This window comes from Pollicipes pollicipes, unplaced genomic scaffold (assembly GCF_011947565.3).
Source record: "Pollicipes pollicipes isolate AB1234 unplaced genomic scaffold, Ppol_2.1 Scaffold_7231;HRSCAF=8579_pilon_pilon_pilon, whole genome shotgun sequence".
Classification (NCBI taxonomy): Eukaryota; Metazoa; Arthropoda; class Thecostraca; order Pollicipedomorpha; family Pollicipedidae; genus Pollicipes; species Pollicipes pollicipes.
Window position 1 is genome coordinate 10,775,096 of NW_023597034.1, and position 23,673 is coordinate 10,798,768.

General features: G+C 58.4%; 1 protein-coding gene across 5 annotated transcripts; it reads right to left on the reverse strand.

Moving 5' to 3' along the window:
- Positions 1-395: 395 nt before the first annotated feature.
- On the reverse strand, positions 396-21,452 carry LOC119109376 (glutamine--fructose-6-phosphate aminotransferase [isomerizing] 2). 5 transcript variants are annotated; one of them, XM_037232988.1, is made up of 18 exons: positions 21,286-21,452; positions 14,550-14,640; positions 13,151-13,254; positions 12,659-12,805; positions 11,653-11,819; positions 8,576-8,717; positions 7,650-7,706; positions 6,774-6,785; positions 6,205-6,243; positions 5,129-5,280; positions 4,590-4,716; positions 4,242-4,357; positions 3,751-3,949; positions 3,121-3,365; positions 2,544-2,699; positions 2,065-2,193; positions 1,507-1,641; positions 396-1,345 (listed from the first exon to the last, which is right to left on the reverse strand). In XM_037232988.1, the coding sequence occupies exons 1-18, from the start codon at positions 21,290-21,292 to the stop codon at positions 1,235-1,237; spliced, it is 2,136 nt and encodes a 711-aa protein (XP_037088883.1). In that variant the 5' UTR covers positions 21,293-21,452; the 3' UTR covers positions 396-1,234. The 5 variants fall into 5 exon arrangements, with proteins under 5 accessions (XP_037088883.1, XP_037088884.1, XP_037088886.1 ...); XM_037232989.1 differs by lacking the exon at positions 6,774-6,785; XM_037232991.1 differs by lacking the exon at positions 7,650-7,706 and having other exon boundaries at positions 21,286-21,451.
- Between the last annotated feature and the right edge of the window lie 2,221 nt (positions 21,453-23,673).

Genomic DNA, 23,673 nt, shown 5'->3' on the forward strand with positions numbered 1-23,673 from the left:
CATCCGGACCGGCCAGAGCACGGCATTACACCGGTGGTCGGAGGCGCCACATCCGGGTCGGCCAGAGCACGGCATTACACCGGTGGCCGCAGACATCCGGACCGGCCAGAGCACGGCATTACACCGGTGGTCGGAGGCGCCACATCCGGGTCGGCCAGAGCACGGCATTACACCGGTAGCCGCAGACATCCGGACCGGCCAGAGCACGGCAGTTACACCGGTGGTCGGATGCGCCACATTCGGACCCGGATTCACCAGCCCGGCATGAGTCAGACTGTTTCAGACGTCCTCCGAGCCGCAGTAACGCCGTCGTGTTTCCCCGAAACCCACCGGACAAAGATTCGAAGACTCGAGATACAAAAATCGAGCGAGGACTCCAGTCGAGAAACACAAAAGAGTGGACAAGAGCCATTGTATATGCCTGAAAAAATGTACACGCGAAAGCAACATGTGGCAAAGACATTCGACATCTAGCAACCATCAACGCGGCAGACACCGCTGAATGGAATGTCAATTACAAGCACGCATTCGCGATAGAGAACAAGACTCAGAGAACACACAGGATGTCCCAGGGTTATTTTGTACGGATAAACCTTCAGGGTAGCAATAATGCACACTTGCGCTCAAAATGGACACAAGATGCGGTCTACTTTCACGCATGCTGCAGACATTAGGAGCTATATATACCAACACTAAACCGACGAAAAACCGGAAATTATAGCAGAACCAAGAAAATATACAATAGATGCAACGCAGCCTCGTTCACACAACGAAAATGAAAATCATGTTCTGTGACCAAGCGAACGTTCACTGCAACGAAATAAGGCACTTGTTTCAGCGAACGAGACGGCGTCGTATCCGATGACCTACCAAAAATACAACGACGATTACCTAATCACAGCAGCGGCGTCAACATGTCCCGAACACGGGGAGGGCAAACCCCACGCACACACACATGATACGTCCTCCACTCCAGACATGTAACCTCACCAATTCTCTGGCATCCAGCCAACGCCACATCGACGGCGGCAAATAGTTCCTTTTGCAATCCCACTGAAGTGTGGCACCGCCACCGCCACTAGAACGCCCGCACGCACGGCCATCTGGTGACAACGGCGCGAACCTCTCGTGAGGTACGCGGCCGCTGGGCAGCGTCGACTGAGCCAGCTGGCAGCAAGTCCGTGGCGGAGGCCTTCGACGCATTAAATCCTCGCTAGGGGGCGGGGCGAGCGCGTCACTCGACCGTGACAGACTTGGCCAGGTTGCGGGGGCAATCGACGTTGCATCCACGCATTACAGCCACGTGGTACGACAGCAGCTGCAGTGGGATGACCGTAAGGATTCCCTGCGGGCACGGTCAATGGCGGGTCAACATGAGGCCTTATCACAGTTTCACCACAAACACAGACACTTCCTAGGAATAGAGTCACAAAACACAATTCCACTCTGTCAGCTTTCTCTACCACGAAATCACACTCAGCACCTCATCCGGTTCGCTGCGCCCACCTGAAGGCAGTCGACGGTGGGCGGGATCTCCAGCAGCTCGTTGGCGAATCGGGCCGGCTCGGGGTCACCGTTGTTGCAGATGATAATGGGCCGCCCCTCACGGGCAGTCACCTGCTGCAGCGCGTTCATGCATTTCTGCAACACGAGCAACGGGTAAGCGTGACGTGACAGCAGCGAACGACCGGGCGGGGCCGTCCGGCCTGGACTCCGTCGCCGGTCCCCATCTCAGAGGAGCGCGACACCTCGGCCCCTCCGGTTTCCCCGGCCGTCGCCTCAGCCGGCGTGGGAGGCCACCGACCGAACGGCGTCCGCTGCTGTGAGGATTTGAGCCCAGCGTCAGAATAGACTGCGGCTGTTTCAACACGCAAGCGTCGCTTACAACAGCGGTGAAAGCTTGCGGTAGACGACCGCTGCACGCCCCGTGCCCGGGAGCACTCCCCGCGTCCCGCGAGCGAGCTTACGGTAGACGACCGCTGCACGCCCCGTGCCCGGGAGCGCTGCGAGCGAGCACGCGTCCTGCGAGCGCTGCCGGGCGGACACCAGGCAGCAGACACTCACCACGAAGGTGGGATCCCGGGTGCAGATGAGGATGATCGGCATGCCGGGGTCGACCAACGCCAGCGGACCGTGCTTCAGCTCACCAGCCAGGATCCCCTCAGAGTGCATGTACGTGATCTCCTTCACTTTCTGGCGGCGACGGCGGCGGTGGCTCAGAGGGCCGGCCACGAGACAGGAGTGGGGACACATGACACATCTGAATGGCAAGGTAAGTGACCAAACATGATCGAAGACCGCGCACAGCAGCCCGCGCCCGCGTGCCATCATAACACTTCAGCTCCAAATAAGCAAGCCCTCGCTCGTTTCCCGAGCTATGAATCTACATCACACGACGGCACCACAGCCTTCACCTAGTCTCCGAAGATTTAATGTTGGCCAAGAACCCGAGCAAAAGCACCAAGTCCCTTGTAACAGGTCAGATCTCCTCTACGACGACCCCAACCCAGTGGCGCCACACCGCGTCTCCTTCGCCAACTAACCAGCGCGCCCTCAAGGCAGGTGGCATAGTTGTATCCGCGACCCATCACCAGCATAGACTTGTTCTGGTACAGGCCCTTGGCGATCTCCTCGATCCGGCTATCCAGCTTCAGAACCTCCTTGATCAGCTCGGGCAGCTGCTTCAAGCCCCGAATAATCTGATGGGAGGCACCGGGCTCAAAACACAGGCAGGATGACAGGCACTACACGCCGAGCAAAACTCACACCAAAGTGGCAAACGAGATGACCGTAGAGGACATCAAATGAACAGACAGAAAAACAGCCATCCAGCTGCGCATCCGACAAAGACACTCCCAACAGCACAAACACCATGCCCGTGCTCGCAAAGTTGGCTCGCCCCGCCTGATCCACCATCCGCCACCGCGCCGCACCGCCACCAGCCCCCTCTCCCACCCCGTCGCGCAGCCACGCCCCCCCCCCCCCCCAACGGGCGCCGCCCCACCTCTCCGACCGCACCGCGCGGCCACCCCCTCCCGCCAGGCACCGCACCACCTCCCACCGCACTGCGAGGCCACCCCTCGCACCGGGTGCCGCACCTCGGCCCGCCCCGGAGCTCACCTCGGTGCGCCGGGGCCGCATCGACAGCCGGTCCTCGGACACAACCAGCGCGAACATGACGAGCGAGATGAACTGCGACGTGTAAGCCTTGGTGGAGGCGACGCCGATCTCAGGGCCGGCGTTGATGTGCACGCCGCAGTGAGACTCGCGGCAGATGGACGAGCCGACTGTGTTGGTGATGCCGACGATCAGCGCGCCGCGCGTCTTGCAGTAGCGCAGCGCCATCAGCGTGTCGGCCGTCTCGCCTGGCGGAGCGCCGGAGCACCGGTCAGGGCGCGCACCAGAGGTACGCCGATACGAACGGTGTGGCGGGAGGCGCTGCCATGCCGTGCGTAAGGCGTCTCATATGACGGCTGCCCGGTCGAAACACAGGTCAGCCGCACGACAGGCGGAGTGGGCAGATTCACGTGGCGAGCGTGGGCAGACAAGACACGGACTGCCGAGTTCAAAGTCACCAAAACCACCGCAAGCGGGACAAATGTCCCACCCTTTAGCCCTTGACCACATAACGCGCGTTAAGACAAGAGCTGCTCCTATCGTACACACCTCAAAGACGCAGGACCAGCGCAGCTCCCAAAGCAGAGACAATGCCACCAACCCGCCAGACGGAAGCGGCGCCGCTCCACTGACCCGACTGAGAGATGAAGAAGCAGACGTCGTCGCGGAAGATGGGCGTGTTGCGGTCGAGGAAGTCTGAGGCCAGGTCGATCATCACCGGCAGCTCGGTCAGCTCCTCCAGCAGCTGGCGCGTGGCGATGGCGGAGTGGAAGCTGGTGCCGCACGCGATCAGGATCAGCCGCCGGCACCGCTTAATCTCGGGCAGGAACTCCTGGCAGACGACGCGGGCCGGTGTCAGGAGAGGTGCCTCGTGTAGGGAGGGCGAGCGAGCGCTGGGGTGCTCATCAACTCTTTTACTGGAGCGCACACAAACCACATGCATGGTAAGCGCGACCTCAGAATACACGGGAAGCAACCTGATGCTGGAACGAATAGAGACTAACGACAGAACCAACTTACGGGGTGGACACCCCATGCAGCCAGTGTCTGAACCGAAAGAAGAACAGCGGAACAAACGGCCGGGCTGCACGGAAACCGGCGATCGAAAAGCCACGAGAACTCGCCTTGATCCCGCCGAGCACGACAGTTTCGGTGTCGAAGTTGATGCGGCCCCTCATCGTGTTGACGACCGACTCGGGCTGCTCGAAGATCTCCTTCTGCATGAACGAGCTGTAGCTTCCTACGGGGCAAGGTAGGTTCATTAGCCGTCATCTCCTTCATCAGCATCTACAGAGTAACGATATGAAAGTCACAGACACAAGGCGGCCGAGAACATACCATTTATGCCCTCAATACACATAATCAACGCAAAACTGCGGCACGCTTCTCATCGCAGTGGAACACGCAGGCAATGTTCCGCATGTATGACCAGTCCCCCAGCCCCACCGTCCAGCGGAGCGCATGGTACGCACCCTTCATGATCTCCTGGATCTCCATCATGAGCGTGTGCACCTCACGGGTGCTGCTCTCGTCCATAGAGGCCCGCTTCAGCCGATGGATGGTGAGCATGCCGTCCCTGATCCAGGCCACGTCGTCGTCCTGACGACCGGAGTCACGGCCGGTCAGCCCCGGGCGCGGGGCGCACCACAGACACGACACAGAACGGGCACTGCCCCGGCATTGGCCAGGCAATGGCCGAGCGACTGGCAGCTGAGTGAACGACGACTGCCGACTGATGAGCGAATACGAACGAGTGAAGAGTGGCGAGACATTTCATTTTCCCCACAATGAAATCGGCATTCATGGGAATATACAGGCAAGATTGTACCGCGAGAGCGAGCAAGAGTCGCGAGAAGCGAGCGAGCAAGCGAGAACCGCAGCAGCCACCATCTCCAATCAAACGTTCTCCCGCGGTTCTCAGCAGACCATTAGACAGCCAGGTCAAACACGATCACATTTCAGCACAGCCGACGCCGTGGCGCCCGGGATCGCAGCGGCGCCGCCCACCGACCTCGAGGTAGATGACGCGGTTGGTGTGCTCGATGACAGCCGAGGCGTCAGAGGCGAGGAAGAACTCTATCTCCTGCGTGTCGCCGGTCGGCAGGAACTCGGCCGTCGACTCGGAGCGAGGGATGAGCGGCACGTTTCGTGGCGGCTGGCGCACTGCCGGCGGCGCCGCGTCAGTGCACGTCACAGTGACGCCAATACAAGGCATGATGTCAGCACGTCAGGGCTCGGCTGCCGCGCGAGACCCCGCGCCCACACCGGGACACTCGCGGCGCGGGGGAGACGCGAAGAGAGGCAAGCGACGACGTGGGGTAGACTGGGGACGGAGACTAGACAGACGCGACATGTAAGCGAAAAAGTGTCGGACGGGCACCGACACAGAGTGGTAACTTTGCAGGACATCGGGAGTCAGACGGCGGAGTCAGCCAAAGAAGCCGATCAACCGAAAATATATGCACCAGTCACAACTAGGTGGCCTGGAGAGCTGGGGAGAAGTTTAACAGCGAAAAATGTTCGGCGCGAAGCGATGCATAATGCCAGTCAGACCACACAAGCGGAGGAAGCGAAGAGACTGATCGAGTCCTGCGCGGCTGGATCGATGCGTCACGACATTGAAAAGGGGTGATCAGGAGGAGCGAGCACAACATCCGACTTGAAAACCGGCCGCGAAACCGCTCCTCCATGAAGAAAGCAAGATTGGATGACAGAATTGCCCCGGTGCTGACAAGAAAACAGAGAGGAAGGTACAAAGTGTTCATGAAGCGGGCACATTCCAAGGGGTGAAAATATACTGATGCAGCACGCCTCGCCTCGCCAACCAGCCTCCCAAGGTGGAGCAGTACCTAGTCATTACTGCAACTACATCCCACATGGAAAACCGTGTAAGGCTACCAGCCACAGCATGATGGACTCCTTCAGCGCAAGCTCCTGCCTAGCGCCATCCCATAAAAGTGCACACAGTAATAGTGATCATGTGCACTGCACTGCTCAGAGATGCGAGTGATCTGATCCGTGTGATCACTGCAGTGATCGTGCACACTCGCGGCCGCATAGCGATGCCAGATGAAGGAAACCACTTACTGTCTGTGGGGCTGATCTTCCGTGCCTTGGTATCGTCGCCTAGAAATGCAAACAAAACATACTACATGCAAGCAGAAACAAACGAGAACAGATGAGTAAAAGCAAAAACAGTTAATAAATAGGTGCAAATAAAACGGCACGTGTATCAGATGACATGCCGACAAAAACGCCATATGTGCAACGAGCAAACACAAACCTAAAACAAACAAGCGCAATAAAAAATCAAATGTACACAGTACACGGAACTAAATTAGTGGGCGCACGAAAAAAAAAAACAGCGCCGGGACTCCATGGAATACAACGCCAACTACGGTTTCTGCTTACTAATGATGCCAACTACGGTTCAATGATACGGTTCTAGGTAGACTTCAATTTGCGCGTGTTTCCGCTCTGTAGGCCCGCACCCCCCCCCCCCCCCTCCCGTGTGTAGCAGCCCTTGGCCGTGCGCCTGTGATTGTGTAATTGTGTGATTGTGTGGTTGTGTGGTTGTGTGATTGTGTGGTTGTGTGGTTGTGTGATTGTGTGATTGTGTGGTTGTGGCCCGCGGCCGGCCCGTGCCACCACCGTACCTGGACAGTCGTCTGCAGATTCAGAGAGAGAGAAGATGGAGCATGCGCCACAGCCAGCAGCAGAGACAGGGAGAGACAACAGAGAGGGCTACAGTGAGCGCGAAACACGCGCGGTCGGCCGCCGCACCCGGCCCCCGGAGCCAGACGCTCGCCCACTCGAGAACAGAAGAAACCACGCCGCGTCTTGGCGCTCAGACCGCCGAGGCGCCTCAACTCAAGAGAAATCACCAAACTGGTAATATCGAGAAAGGCGATAGCTTTGAATGTAGAGGGCAGAGAGTCTGGGTCCGAGGCAAACCGTTCGGTACTGCCGACGTGACAAAAAATGAACAGGAAATACCACACGCAACCTAACATGCGTAATGAAACCGCAAACGCTCTACGACCTACAGATGCCCGACACAGGGTCTACGAAAGCCTGCAAACACACGGATGCATGCAGAGCCATGTCGTGCGCACCTGAAGCCAGCGCGAACAGGAATCATGCAAAGGTAGGTGGGGACCGAACCCAAGGCATCCTGGCAGATACATTCCACTCTACGCATGCGCACATCCACATCAAGTAGACAGCAGCTTAGAGACGAAACTGCAGACGCTTTTCATTTGCGCGCCAAATGAGGTATATAGGTAAGGGACAATTTAACGATAACAGGCGACTTAGACTGTTAGGCACGTAATTCCACCGATCTTTCTATGCCTTTTATTTCCGACCACGCACTGGCATCTGCAGTTCGGCCTCCGTTCGCTGCAGCCAAACGTCAGAGAGCCAGCCGACTGTGAGAAAGCTGGGTGCACTAGTCAGCCAAACCCCCGCGGGGACGGAGCCAGCGCGGCAGCATGCAAAGGGCACCGCAGCCTTGGCGGCTGAACACGTACCTCGGCCAGACAGCCCGATGGCCGCCAGCGAGAGCTTCTCTACCGGTTCGCCAGAGCCTTGGGAGCACAGCGCGGTTAGCATGCGCCGGCGGGGGAGGTGCAGGAGGGCAGGGTTAGTCAAGGCCGGCGAGCGCACAGAGGCTGCCGCACGGCCGTTGCCACAGTCAGCCAACACGCCAGGGGTTTAGCGCCAAGCCATGGCGTACCGCAGCCCACGCCCAATGTTAGGAAACCATCGCGCCGGCCATGCAGGTGTCAGGCGACGCCCGCGACCTTTGGTATGATCCTGAACAGACCAGGAATCAGCACAGGCCTCGCTCAGCTAACTGGTGCAAGCGACCGCACCGAGGCACTATCGAGCAATTTAGGTTCCGCCAGATAACACCGTCTGCAGCATTAGCATTGTCGACAGGGAGTCCAGATAGCCGTCGCCCAACGCGTGGCCATCGTTCGCACCCCGGCCGATACGACTATCAGTTTATCATCCGGCCATTTAGATTAAGTCGTGACGCAACGGAAAAAGTGAAGCGCGGCCGCCAGCGTTACGTACGACTGGCGCCCGTGCCAGACATACCGCTGATCTTGCGAGAAGCCGACCAACTGTTGGGCTCTGAAGCCAGCACGCTGCCGCAAAGCAAACTACAGGTACAACTAGTGGCAGTTCACAGAACAATGCATCGCATCAACCAAGAAACCTCTACAAAAACACGCATTAAAATCGCACTTCAACTCGGTTACCAATGCTACATTTTTCTACCAGATTCTACCAAGCGCAACCGACATGAACGCTTCCTCTGCTCGTCCTCTCTGGCGGCAGAGTTACCAGACGCCAGGCAGCTGAGCTGCCAGACGGGGCTGGCACGGCTTCAGCTCTGGCGCGTCCTGTCCGGACACTACCAGCCGCAGGTGACCGCCCGCCGGCCTACCTTTGCTGTACATGATGGGGATGTGGTCGGTGGCCAGGTGCTCCTTGGTCTTGATGGCCACCAACAGGGGAGAGCCCCGCCGAGCTGCCACGCACTGGTTTGGGAAGTGCTTGGACTTGAAGCACAGTGCGAACGCGCCCTCCTGCAGACCAGACACGGGAGAGCCCGGTCAAGGGGGGGGGGGAGGGCTCGCATCGACAACCTGAAGATTCAGAAGACTGAAAGGTCCACCTCCCGCGTCAACCCGATCAGTGAAAACGGAAAACTATCAAATTAATTCTGCAAGAGAAGATAAGGGAGGCAGAGTCCACTCTCGTAAACATTGTGAGCTTGGCACGCATTCCAACTCGCCATGTGTCACGCGTCGGGCCCGTGTCTGCAGCAAGCACGGACTACGATTTCCAGACGAAGCCTGCGCCACTCGCACCGACCGACCGACCCGCGCCGACCATGACCGGGCGTTTAACCACCGCCGTCTTCCCGGTCTCGTCCAGCAGCGCTGCCTCGAGGCAGTCTCCGTCAGACAACCGGGCAACCTGCGCACCCGGGTGTGCCGGTGACGCCCCGCGGATATCGCGGTGGCCCCGACCTGATCCCGCAATCTGGTTCCGCAAGCCGTAGACATCAGCCGTCGCCAGCCGTCGCTGCCGCTATCAATGCGGGTTGACGCCGGCGGGGAGGCCACCTGTACCCCGGCTCCCCGCCCCGCCCCGGCCACACGTACGGCAGCCAGGGGCGCCGCCGGCGAGCCCTATCGACGCCGACGTGGCGCGGCGCGGCGCGGCGCGTCCACGGCCGACGGCCGTCGATGTAACCATGGCAGCGGCGCACCCCCGGGGCCGGCGAGCCACGCGGCGGGCGGGTATAGCAGCGATCTGGGCGAGCGTTCACAGGCAGATGGACGTCCGGCCCGGCAGGAGCGGACAAGGGCGAAGCCGGGCAACGTGCGGAAACCAGGAGGGATCGGAGAACCAGAGATAAAACGAGATAGACGAAGAGGAGACGGAGAAAAAAACGCGCAGGGAGCTTTACGATCACGAGTGGTGAACGGCGTACAAGGGCGGGACAAGAGTTGCTCCTACAAGAGGTGCAAGAGTTGCTCCTTTTTGTCGCATGGACCGTTCCCATACGTTAATGATAACGATCACATGCTCCATAATCCACCTATGAGAAGACGGCATAATGCCGGAGCGAGCGAGCTAAAGGGCAGCAGCCGGTCAGCATAATTAAGTACAGAGACAGCATGCAGCCCGGTCACGTGAGGCATTCCGCAACGGCTTAAGATGTCATCCGAGGGAGAGAGAAAGTTGATTCCGCGAGCCGGCCGCTCATGCACCAGAGCATCTTCATCAGAAGTAGCCTCCGCCCGACCCCGGCGCGGAGATCAGCGCGCCAGCCCAGCAACGGCCCGGTCAGAGGCTAGCCGCGTCCGGGTGGCGGCACCGGTCCCGCGGTATGCGCGGGTGCCGCCGGCGCCGGCCCCAACGATCGCAGCCAAACACCGGGACGGACGACCAGCTACCGCCAGACGCCGCGGCCAGCACGCGGGGGGCGTCCACGCCGCGCGACAAACAACCCGGCGCCAGCGCGCCGGCCGGCGTCAGTCGAGGCGACCGACGCCGGTCCCCTGATGGGAGGACGCCGATACTGATCAGGCCGGCGGCCCCTGGCCATTGGCAGAAGTCAGCCCGGCTCCGTGAGCCCCTCCCCAGGGTCGGCAGGACGGCGCGTGAGGGGGCTCGGCCGCTCACCGTCCCCTGATCGGGGACGATGGCGACACCGGGATCGGCAGATAAGACCTTTCCATTCGGCGGCCTTCGCGCCCGTGCTTTCTCCGCGACAGACGCCCCGTCGCCGCGGCGGGCACGCCCCGGCGCCAGGCGGCGGCCGGGAAGGTCACTGCTGAGGAGGGAGTCCTCTGGAGCCGTCAGTCCTTCGCAGTCCCGGTGCGCGCCACCCCGAGACTGCGCGGACCGAGGGCGGCGGCGCAATGCCGTGGCGCCCGCGGTCCAGCCGGCGCCGCTTGCCCAACGTACTCTCCCTCACATGAACATTGCGGCATGACCAGAGCCGCGACCGGCTCGAGGCCCAAAAAACGTGATGCTCAACCACGCTCTAGAGCAGCCCGCCTGTGCACAGTCAACATTGCTCGTTGAGGCAATCACCGAGGTACGCATCAAAAACATTACGAAAAAATAGAGCGAAGAAAGCACACCTTTAAATCCCCGGCCCATGTGCTAGCCGAGGACTTTTGCCGACACGGCCAGCGGAGGCTGTTGCGATACTGCGGCGGTGAACGGGCCCGCCAAACTGGCCCGGCCGGCCGGATTACCCCCGGAGGTGGACATTCACCCAGAGCGGCGGGTCGCGCCGAGGCCATGCATCGCCCATGGTCGCCGCAGCACGCGGCGTCCGCTGGCGCCGCGCCCCTCACGATGACACCAGATACAAACAGCCGATTAGTGCGAATCGAACACGAGCAGCGACGTAGACGGCGGTGGACGGAGTTAGCCCGTCTCCAAGGCCGGGTGCTGGCCAACTGGGCGGGGCAGAGGTCGACGACCTAGTGTTCCAGCTGGCCGGCTATCGGTCAGAGACTGCACACCGAGATCGAAGGGTAGCGCTGCGCCCGGCGGGCCCGGCGATCCTGCGACCGACGGCCGGTGGTGGTGCGCGGGAGGCAGCGCGGCTGAGCGCGCGGGACCAGACATGGGCGTCTGTTTAGGCGGGGTCAAGTGAAGCAGATGGACGACTGGCAATCCGAAGGGGTGTCAGTTTGCGGAGGAGGGGCCGCGACATGTCCAGAGAAGGTCGCCATTAAAGGAGATACGTGGAAGCAACGGTGCCCGTCAGTCATAGCACAGGCGCCGTCTCCAGGGAGCAATCGGAGGCAAGAACTGCTGATCACGCAATACTGACGCCGGGCCGGACGGGACCAGCCACCACGAGACTCTCCGTCCTGAGCAAGCCCTCCTCGCCGACGTTTCGGACCTTCGCCGGTTTCCTCTCAGGCGTGAGACCGCTCCTCACACACGGGACCAGTCCTCCGAGGACCGCGGCGGCGGCCGGACACCCACCAGCTGCTGGATGACCATCTCGACGATCTGCTGGAAGGTGTGATTCGGGTGGTCGTTGTAGATGTGCAGAGTCAGCTTGGCGATGATCTCCGTGTCGGTCTCCGACTCGAAACGGTGGCCCTTCGCCACTAGGAACTGTTTGATATCCTTGTAGTTGGTGATGATTCCTGGCGGCGGAGCGAAAAGCGAGGTTGTCAGGATGCAACGCACAGAAAAAGCGCCTGTACGCTTTCCGCCTACAGTATTCACCATCACCGCACTCAATCTGACTAAGACTTTGTTCAGGGTTTACTCCAGAAAAAGGCGTCGGAGCTCTGCGTGACGAATGTAACACCGAACCTTGCACAAGAACAAAACACTTCACGACAATTCTCAACTATGAGCAGTGATTGCCCATTACAAACCGCACACGTATTTCGTGGATCTTATGCCGCATTATCCTCCTCCTCAGGCCATATCGGTACACAGATAACGTCACGCCACGACAAAACACATTGCACCTAAACTTAACGTGGTTCACTGCACGCTCGTAATATAAATAGCGCTACACCCGGCCTACTGCCCGCACGATGGCAAGGTGGATCACACCACGTGCAACCCGCAGCCGAATTAGCATCAGACACGACTTGCAGCCGCTGCGAAGCCCTGAGCAGCATGCACAGGGCGCAGCCGGGAGCCGACTTAGCGAGAGCTCCACGGCCAAGGCAGGGACCATCTCGGGCAAGGCGACCACGGAAACCGCACCGCGCACAGCCAACACCTCGGCGCCGCCGCTGGCATGGCGGCTGGCAGCACGGCAAGAGCCAGCGAGTGATGGCCGCACATCAATACAGCAGCGCCAGATGAGGGGTCTCGTATCACCAACTAGGCACGCACCGTCAAGACGCGGCATCGGTCACCTGTGGCTACACGCGTCGCTGGCTAACCCAGCGCACCGTCCCGACCGCGCCAGTCAGCCCCCAGCGCCGCCAGCGCCGCTGCAGCCGGCGGCTGGGGCGACACGCACCGTTATGCACGCAGATGAACTGCTGGTCTTCGTCCGAGCGCTGCGGGTGGGCGTTGACCGGGGCGGGCACGCCGTGGGTCGCCCAGCGCGTGTGAGATATACCGATGTGGGTGCTCAGGATCTCGTCCATGTCCAGGTCGTTGGATCCTGCGGACGGCGCGAGCGAACGGCGGTCACAAACGCCGCGCCCGAGCGACGAAGGCAGCCGACAGGGGTGGCGTGTACTGCAACGTGCAGTTCGCTCCACAAGGCAGCCGTCAACTGGCACAACATTAGATAGCTGTACGATCATTTCAGCAGACATAAGGTGTAGCTTTCGTCTCGCAGGCGTGTGATGAAGAATGTACCCATCCCTGTGATTTAACACGTTCGGAATTCTGTCTCCTGTTTCTGACGTGGGACTGGTGCGAAGTACCCCGCCGGCCCGCGGCCAGAGAGCCGCCGCACCTAGACTCGGCGCCCACGTCGCCGAGCCCGGCCGTGCGCACCCACCGGAGAAGATAGCGTCTTCCAGCACCTTCACCTTGCCCTTCTCCTTGAAGACGGCAATGCTGCCATCCTTGCCGTCCACCCCCACACCGGCAGAGTCATATCCCCTGCGAACGGCGGCCAAAGACTCATTAGGCGGGTGCGAACAGGCTCCCAGACGGCGGCAGCGACGGCGGCGGCGGCGCCCGCGGGCCGGCGACTGAGCCGATCAACAGCGTCCCCTTGCCCCGCTCGCCCCTCCCGCGGGCGGTCGGCGCTCGGCCCCGCCACCCTACTCCATCACTCCATCCGGGCTTTTCTGTTCAAATCACAAACATCTCACAGGTGATCAGACCCCGCCGTCCATAAGGGTCACCTTCGCGGGGAGGGGCGGGGGAGGCGGACCTCACCAGCGGCCCCTTGTGGCTGGTGAGAGGCAATTACCAGCGCCGCTGTCGGCAGGGTTCTCAGACGTGTTTGTCAGAGAAGCGGGCTTTCCAAACGTTGTTGCCAGACTTCGTAAACAAGGGCAATCCAATTACAAAAAAATCCTGACGTAATTGCCCGCCGGTGAAGGGCCATGAACACCACTTACTCATCTCCTCCGACCGAGGAGGGCCGGGGAAATCCCTGGTGGAAGGCAAAACAAGACTGGCTGAGGTCTCGCGAAATTTATCGACACAAGAGCAGATTATGCCGAGACGTACTGGCGTGATCCTTCACAATGGTTTCGGCTTGATGTTCGCTCGGCAGCAGATACGAGTCACATTAGGGTGAATGCGACGTTCGGTGAGAATGGCAAACTGGGTATCAGGCACTAGGCCAGAATTTTCCAAGCGGAGGGAGGCGGACGTCAAGTGTCTTCCAAACTCCTACGAATTGGTCCGAGTTCCTGCAAATCGTCCAGCTCTGAACCCGCCTCAGACATGCTGTGCATCACTCCGCAGACGTCAACTCAGCACGCAAAGATCACACATGCTCGTGTTGGCAGCCGAGGCTGTAAGCTGCACTCGCTACACAGATCATAGCCCGGGCGGCCAATCCATGCACATTCCCTACCAACCGCACGGGGCAGCCAGACCAGACAAGGCCCCTCACATTCCTAATGCCCTGGCCCCGTCCCATCAGATCACGTGATGGCAGTGAGAGGGCTCGTCGAACTGTCTAAAAGGTCATCTCTGGCTGGGCGACGGTGGGGGGGGGGGGGGGGGGGGGGGGGTAGGAGAGAAGGAAAATGACGCAATAGCCTGAGCGCCGGACTCCACGCGTAAACACGCAGGAATGCGCATGGGGCGCCCAGCGTCGGTAAATTCGCCCCGGCTCGACGCACAAACAGACCGTGGCCGGGGGCAGAGTACGGCCGGCGGTCTCTGGCGGCCGGCGCGGGGCCAGGCTCGCCGGAGAGCGGAGGCCAGAGACGTACCGGTACTCGAGACGTTGGAGGCCCTGGATCAGGATCTCCAGCACCTCGCGCCGGCTCTTCGGCGTCAGGTGGTTCAGGTACGCAAAGATGCCTGGAACGGAGAACGAGGTCGTCACAGGGAGCCGACAGAAAGCCGCTCGCCGGACTCTAACTCACCACCACGCGGCGTCCTCCCATACCATGCAACATTATCCGCGAGTGACGACACCTCTAAAAGCTAAAAAGGAGTCTTACGAGATCAATCGCGCTGAATTTATTCCACCTTCAATATCCTATATCCCATCCTACCCTATCTCCAAACATACCCAGCCGGATAGCCACTCGCCATCCAGCACCATCGACTTGCTGGATATTGCGTCGAGACAGCGTACTAGGAAGGTCGCATGGACACTTGTACCCGCGTCCGTCCTCCCGGGATATCAGCATGGGCCAAACATGGCTCATGCCTCCAGGCGCAGTCATCCGCTAATCCATCGCAATTTACAGGGCGTCGCGGAAACGACAGAAGTCGCTCGCGTCCTTGGATAACACCTGAATAGGCCTTGTGAGGCCGAGCGGTGAACACCGCCCTTGGAGGCCGTTACGGCCGTCACACACTCATCACCAATCGGAGCCGTCTGAGGCCGAGCCATCTCTGGACAGAGGCCGGAGGACGGCGGTCCAACACGAGCTTCCGCATGGAGCCCAGCTGCTGCCGGTAGCCTCCAAACGCTCGCCCGCAGTGCCGCCCAGGCCAACTGTCCACTGAATTATTGGTACTCTGAATCTGGCTGATGAGTCTCAGTATCGAAGGAGCCCAAAACTACCGTCATGCCAAGCTTGAAAAGCTATCAGATCGAATTGCATTGCGCCATGACTAGTACAAGTCGGCACATAGACAATTATCTATTGCGCTTAGACGTCCGTTCAAAGTTTTTCAAGTGTTCACGTCGCTACGATGTGCAAAGCAGAACAGCGCCCGCGTAAAAATACATAATTTTCAGGCAATCGAAGGTGCCCAATGATTAGACCACCGGCGTTGCCCAATGGAATCAGAGCCATAGCGAAGGTCAGTTAAGACAAAGTGGATATATACAGAGGTTGTATATTGACCTGAATGCCGCCACATCTGGCGTAACTCCTTGAATAAATCACCTCGGTAAGATGATACCCACCATACACTGTAAGGTATACACTCGTCAATGTAAACCGTGCTTCAAGGCCAGATCCCAATGGAGGTTTTTTATTCGCAGAGTTAGCCCCAGCTGTCCAGTGACAGACAGCGATGGGGTCAGGCGGGCCCTTTTTGTTGCCGGGCGGCGAGCGGATGCCCGACCCTGGCCTGGAGGTCACGTCCGAGCAGTGGGGCACTGGGGCGGCGCCCGTGCGGGCCCACACACCAAAAACCAGACCCGCCAAGTAGCTCAAGGATGCAGGCTAGCAGCGGTCATCCTCTCTTCTCGTCCGCGCTCGTCCCCAGCGCGCACTCAGTTCATGTGGATGCGTAGCCCAGTTCCGCGGGTTAACAGATCGAGGTCAGGTGCAGTGCGCGGGGCGTGTTTCACATTCGGTGGTCGCATTGTTTACTCTCCGTCCGGGGCACGGGATGGCGCTTCCTGCCAAAGCGGCCATCTCCACTGAATCAGCGCGAGGTCAAGAGAGGCCACGAGGCAGCCAAACAGGCCAGCGTTATCGTTAAGAGCCAACAAGTACCTCGTAACTGAATTTAGTTAGGAAATAAAGTCGGCTAGACGAGTGGATGTCAAGTACGGCAGTTTCACGCCACCGTCCGACGCAGTGCGCCGCAAGGCCCGTACAGAAGCACAGGCCGCGTTAAAAGCATCTTGAGCGCAACACTAGCGTCACCATTGAGCCATGGGTGAAATAAGGCCGGGCGAGGCTTCTCATTGCCGCGTCCACAAGACTGGCAATGTGCCCCTGTGGATCGGAGCAATGCGCAACATTCGGCAAACAAACCTAGCGCGTCGCCGCAAGTAGTCACTTAAATCTACACTCATTTGACCGCCCACTCATTGGCTTTAGAGCTTCAGAAAAGTGCAAGACCGCTCATGCGGGCACTCTAGGAATTATATTAAAACTAATTAGGAATCAAGGCAACTTTAACAATTCAACTGGGCAACGTATACAAATGCTGCATCGGTCGCTTCGTTCCCGGACTGATGCACCTCCTGAAAATCCAATAGCATGCTTAATGCGATTTGTTTAGCCAGTTTGTTCACCGAACTCACGCGCCAGCCTGCGCGAGAGTCGTGCCGGCTCTCCAAATTCAGAGCACTGCGGAACCCACGAGCTTCCCGAATTTCGACAGCCGCGCATCTCTAAACGGACAGACCCGAGCGACCGACCCAACAGATACGCACACGCAGACTCTAGTGCACTTGTGATGTGCACATCTGACGTCTGAGGAGCGTCAAGACAGCGCCTAGTTTAGTCGATCGGAAGTACGAATCCGCGAACTTTCTATCTGTGTCGTATGGATTTGTGTGGACCACAAACAATTTATCCCGACCAACGCATCCAGTTTCCTGTTCATCGATGACATGGGAATCGAGACCTGCGGAAGGGTTTAGCGCCGCGGACACGCCCCTGGCCCGCCGGAGTGGAGTGGACCTCGACGGCGGCCCGAGTGGACAAAGGGGTTTGGCGCCGCGGACACGCCCCCTGGCCCGCCGGAGTGGAGTGGACCTCGACGGTGGCCCGAGTGGAGTTTCCGTGCCGTGGGCGGGCCGTGACCAGCGGACACGCCCCTGGCCCGGCGGAGTGGAGCGGACCTCGACGGCAGCCCAAGTGAAGTTTCCGCGCTGTGGGCGGGCCGTGACCAGCGGACACGCCCCTGGCCCGGCAGAGTGGAGTGGACCTCGACGGCGGCCCGAGCGGAGTTTCCGTGCCGTGGGCGGGTCGTGACCAATCTTGCAAACGCTACCGGAAGCACGCGGACCTTGACCCGCCGGGGCACCTGGGCCGGCGGGAGGGGGCGGCGGAAACCAGATACTTGAACCGGCGGCCCCAGCGACACGCCGGGCCGGGATCAGCGATGTTGGATTAGACAAGTGCTGCTATTAAACCGGTGACGCATGATACAGAAAGGTTCGAGCTGACCAGTCTGGTGCTAAGGAAGATCAACAGTCTGACAACTGCAGAATGGGCCGTCCATGGCTTGTTTATTGGATAAGTTGACTTAACGGTCGACGGCGTAGCATCGCAGTAAATAATGACTGTATACGCGAGCGATACTCAGCTTGGTTGAAAGGTTATTTTAGTAGCCCGGGCCGCCGGGGCCGCCGGGCAAGCCAAGCGCGGGCGAGCGCCGCCGGCAGGAGCGAGGATACCCCCCACAGCACGGGATAGGACAGAGTCAAAACCGAGCGGAACAGAATTCTTTATTAGAGCCAGCCGGCTCAGGAAAGTTGCCCAAGACAGCCGTCCGGATTTCAGTCTGCATCTGGTGACCCGTTTACGCAGCCGGGTCAATCAGCCAGGTCTGGCTTGAGAGCGCCGTACAAGACATGCTGCTGGACACTTCACACCCACCTCTGGGCGGATAACAGCTGATAGACGACTGGGGGGCGGCTGCATCAGCCGATACACCCACTTCTGTTCGTATATCACAGCACGCTAGCCACTCGCCAGGGACGCAGCCAAGATTTTCTTAGTGGGAGCTCAGTGAGTACGCATCCCGCGAATTTTTAGTGTCCAGTCGGGAGCCATCTATCGCAAAAAAGGCGGGCATGGGGGGGGGTCGAGAGGGGATGCGACAAGACCTGCTTGGATCTTCCCTTGCCGCTCGCCCAATCGGAGCCTCAGAAGAACCCACTATTAAAAAGTCCCCCACTTCGCCACCACAAAATCGTACTCTTCACCCGTAAGCAAAGGCTAGTACGCGAAAGGGGCCGCCTTCGCCGGAGGCCCGGCACGGCAGAGGAGCCCCGCGCGGGCGAGAGGCGGCCACGTGCGCAGACACGTGCGCACGGTCGGTCAGTCCGCTGGTCCTTTCGCCGCCACACGGGCCGAACGGGTGCTGACGGCCGGACCGGTTCGCGGCCGTTTGCACAACCCCAACAGTGGGTCGCGACCGGTCGGCGTGTCGTAAGCGGTCATCTGTTCGGGAGGCGGGGCTGTTGCAACGGCGGCGTCGGGCAGGGGCCAGGAAGGGCGACGCCCCGACAGCCCACGCCGGTACTCCGGCGGCCGGCTTTGCAGCCATCGTGGCGAGGCGACTCACAGCCCCGAGGCCGAGGTGGGCCAGCACGACGTGGGATGGCCAGAGTCAGTGAGGCGCACCACAAGGGTGTAGGAATTCTCAAAGATGTGGGCTGGCCGCAGCGTTCCAAACGCAGCGTTCCAAAAATCATCCAGTGGGGTGCGCAGGTTGTCAATATAAATGCATGTTACAAGAATGCTGGCTCTCCGGCAGCCCCAGGATGCGATTCACTGGGGTTAATCCGTTGCACTCTGACCTCTAGCCCAGTCACCTGACCTGCTAAGTCCACCCGTCAAGCCCGAGGCACTGAGATTCAGAGTTGACCGCCGCCCGGCTGACGACTGAATGATGAATAACCGATTCTGAGCAGGAACAGCATGCAGTTAACTATAAGGCCGGAGGCGCAGTAGCACGACAGGGATGTCTGCCACTTGGTTGGCAGACATCCCTGTCAACCAAGTGGCCGAATGTTCAAACACTGGCTGGTCGGCGGAGGATCACCTCTGACGTCGCTCAAGTGATCACATAACAGGGCGTGGTTCACCATCATCCCTTTAACGACCCGCCGAGCCATACCACAACCCAAGGACTAGCCGGCCGTCACTGGAGGCAAGACGAATTTCCTAGTAACCTTACCACGACGGCCAGACCAATTTGAAAGGCTGCGCACAAGGCCAGCCGGCCACGCATTCGCGGCACCAGTCATCTGCTCTGTACAGCGCGCACACGTGACGGCGGCCAGGTGCTGAATCATTCAGACCATCCGACGAGACCGCGGCGGGCGGCAGAAACGACGTTCATCACTTCAATCTCAACCAACTACAAGCGGAGACCATTCCATTGCATTCCGTATCAGCATCCGTGTCCAGGTCGGCACGTGCACGCCACGTGCCATGACTATGGTGAAGTCAGATTGTCCAGACAGACAATCGCCTTTAAAGTAGACAGCTTCCGCCAGGACATCACCCCAGCTGCACGCACGCACGCACGGCCCCGACGGGGCGCAGAGACGCCCGGCGACAGTGAGCAAAGCCGCAACCAACGCAGCTCGTGGCCCACCCAACATGTGAGCCCCAGCTGGGCAACCGCGGGGAGAAGTCAGAATCGCAGTGCTCAGTCAGCGCAGACCCACCCCATATTCCCAGAGTTCTCACGGTCCCCGTGATTTCTCCCGGCCGGCGGTACTGGGCCGCCGACCGGACGTCCCGGGCCGACGGTGCCGGGCCCCGAGCGCGGCGCGAAGAGGCCTTGGCAGGGGCGAGCCGGCCGCGGACGGCATCCGACCGGCTGCTCCAGGAGGAAGGCAAGGTCAGCTAGCGGACTCGGACCGGCCTAGCCCCCGGCTGCCTCCAGACACTTTCACGAACCGCCCCGCCCAGAGGCGACTGCCGCCAGGGGCGAGTCGAGGTCACGTGACGCGCAGAGACCGGCGGGGCCGGAGGGATTGGCGAGATGGGAAAGATACCAGTGCGGTCTGCTGGGGCTGGACAACTACAGCTTTGAGAAACCAGTGCCTGCCTCATGTCAGCATCAACCACTTTGTGCTTTTGCAAATCAATGCATACCACAATTAGAAAAGCTGCTCAATTTTACAAGCAAAACTTGCAGACAAAACTGTCTGTTGCATGACAATATGCTCAAGGTAGATAAATGCTAGGTTATTTTCATTGTAAATATCCACAGTAGGCACAAACATAAGTTGTAAGTGATGAATAACATAATTGGCATGACTATACAATAAGCATACAAAATATGTGACAAAACTCTACAATTAAAACCAAGCTTAAAACCAAACAAAATCCTGCAGCTTAACAAATTGAGGCACAGCTGTAATCCATAATGTCCAAAAGCGAAGTATATGGATCATGACCAGGGACTTGTTATACAAGGTCACATGGCTGGTGCAAGCAATGCCAGATACAAGAAAAACCATCAGATAGAATGCTGGAGGAGTCAGTGCATGATCAACATCATAGAATGCACCACATTGTAAATTTCTGGTCTCAACACCAGGCTAGAGCACATTGTAAATGTATATCATGAGCTCCTGTATACTCATGACCATGAGCACTGCCATGAAATGTCCTTCCTCCTTCATGCATGGTTGCCCGATATCTTTAACCTGGACCTCCTTGATACCTAAAAGGTCACTTATTCTCAGCATACAAACCTACATGATTATATTCATACATGAGCAAAAATTCATAAAACTTTACTTGTCAAAGTTTCTGCAAAAGCAGAGTAAAGACATTGAGGCCCTGCTCACTCAATCATAAGCAATGCTGTGAACATTTGTGTATTCTCTATCTTAAATCCATGGCTATTTGATCCTTGCTTAGCCACAAATCTTACTTTGTTTACCCTAAGCACGACTCCTGAAATACTGAAAATCTTATTTTAGCCTAACCGACTTCCAATGCCATCATATTCATTTCTCGAAAATAATTAAGAGATGCATCATGGAACTGCCACTTTGGTCCACCTAGTCACATCTCATGAGCCATCGCAGGCCGCAAGTGGGGCTCGGATACTCACCACACATGGTGTCGGGTTGGTGCTCTCAGCGGAGGACGCGTGCAGTCTGCACAGAGTCGGGGATGCGACTGGCTTCACCGGCGCCTGGCGCCTGCATATAGTACTCTCACCGCAGTCAAAGATCGCCGGAGGGTAGATCTAACACCCATATCGCCAGATCTCCACCAACCACCGTCGCCAGTCGGCCTTGCTCGCCTGGCTGACGCGATGGCTGAGCCGACCAATCAGTGCGCAATATTTTGTCACAGCCAAATCAGACAACTTAGCCCCAAGAAGTTTATTTCCACAGTAATAACAAGCAGAGCCAATGTAAAATAGAGGCAATTAATCCCCATACACATTGAATATGAAACATTAGGATTAGATAAGGTAATAAACAGCTTGCAAAAAGATATCCCTCGCACACCACTTCCACCAGGTGGCGGGCGACAGCCCGGCCGGTAATGCGGCGGCAACGTGCACCCGAGCAGATGCGGAGGCCGGGAACGATCTCGGTCAGTATCGGACCCCCGTGCAGGCCAGGGGCAAGACCGGCCAAAATGGCACAAGCGTAGCACGTGTGCATGTGGGACCAGATGCCAAAGCTGTGCCGATCGTCTCATCGCTTTCCGATCCATACTCACGCATTAAGAGGGGCGACTTCGGCTGGAATGCTCCACGTTCAGTAAAGGACCTCCGCTCAGGCTACATGCCAGACCTGCCAAAACGGCACAAACATGGCACGTGTGCGCGCATGTGAAATATGGAGACACATGTGGATCACTTCACCGTCTCGGTGATTGGGCGTTCACTTGAACAAGCGGTCTGGTTGGCTGGCGGCCGGTCAGTCATAAATTGGCTCCAGCCCAACAACCCAGCAAAAAGGGTGCAAGACCACCCAAAATTATTTAAGTGTAGAGCGTGGGCATGTGTGTGCAAATTCCAAGGCTGTACCGACTGTCCCATCAAGTTCGGGTCCCATCTCACACGTAATGAGGCACGACCTCGGCTAGATTGCTCCAAGTTCAGGAAAGGTTTTCATCCCTGCAGGCTGGATGTCAGACAGGTCAGAACGACACAAGCATGGTACGCTTGACCTGTGGAGACATGTGTCGACCTTTCTCTCGCTTTGATGATAAAACATGCCATTGTCCGAGCTTGTCCAAGCTTAAAGGGCTGAAATGCGCGGAGAAATCAGCTGTTGTGGTTAGCTAGATCAACCTTAGTTAGGCCCACCTCATAGAATGAGCCCTCGCCCCAGACCGATTTTGAAAAATGTCCCCCTGCGACCGGCCACCGAGCCCGAGCGTCAGCTGGCGGTGACCTTGGCCGAACGCCTCGTCCGGGTGAGCGGCGCGCCGGCGGCGGTGTCTGGGGACCGGCAGGACCTCCCCTCACACACACACTTCTGAGAATACCGGGCGTGGCATGGAGGCGACGGCTTCCATACAACGGGACTAGAGCTGGAGGTGGTGATGAAATTTCAGTGTGTGATAAAAGGAAGACGGCTTTCTCGAAAGACCTGCAGGGGCTTAACCTTGCAAAGAGGGCTTGGGGTTTAACCGTAAAAATCTGAAAACTTCGGCCTCAAAAACCACTGACTTCTTTTACCCCGAATTTGGCCAACTTTTCTCTCATTGTGGAGGTGGGTGAGTGGTGAGGAGCACGGGAGGGGGATGGGGGGGGGGGGAGGCTGAAGCCCACATATTGTGAGTTTGGGAGATCTGCATCTAACCTGCAAGATGCGTGAATGAACATGTGGCGATTCTCGATCGAACAGCCGACAGTCAGTCAGAGCACCTTTAAACATGGATGTAGGAACAAGGGGGGGGGGAGGGGGCAGGGGGCCATGGCCCCCCACTTTTCAAGGTGGGGGCAGAAGTGTTGACTGGCTCCCCACTTTTCAGATTAAAGGTGTGTTAAGCTTACTTTTGCACTACATTAAACATGCATGGCGATTTACCTAGTTCACCAGCCACCTTCGTCAAGATGCGTCATTCTTTTTCGTTTGCTCATTGGCCATCGCTTCGTGTCGCAGCCGCAGGGCTGACGCCGGGAGTTCTATGGAGGCTGCAACGCCAAGTGCCGAGGCTGTTGCTATTACATGCGAGCGCGCATGTTCAAAACCACCTTACATGTTTTTTATGAGTAATCAATTCTGGCTGAATCTTGAACATTTTAAGACGAACATGAATTAGCCATGTTAATACAAATTTGGGACCCCATTTCATCTATGATCTACGTCCAGGGAGTCCCCAACATCTCAGAACACAGAAAAACTTGGAACTGGGGTCTATCTGACAATTATTAGACCACCTGCGCTGATCAGGGATGTTGTGTCAATGAGGGTTCCTGTGCTGATCCGAAGCCAACTGCGCGGGTGAGAAGGCTTTAGGGAGGGGTCCGCCG

What these genes read in the sequence shown, in the direction of transcription:
- LOC119109376 (XM_037232988.1), bottom strand. An exon ending in CTTCTTCATCTCTCAGTCGG is followed by an intron (nt 3,366 to 3,750) that starts GTCAGTGGAGCG and finishes GCGCTCCGCCAG; the next exon opens with GCGAGACGGCCGACACGCTG. An exon ending in CCCGGGATCCCACCTTCGTG is followed by an intron (nt 1,642 to 2,064) that starts GTGAGTGTCTGC and finishes CTCGTGTTGCAG; the next exon opens with AAATGCATGAACGCGCTGCA.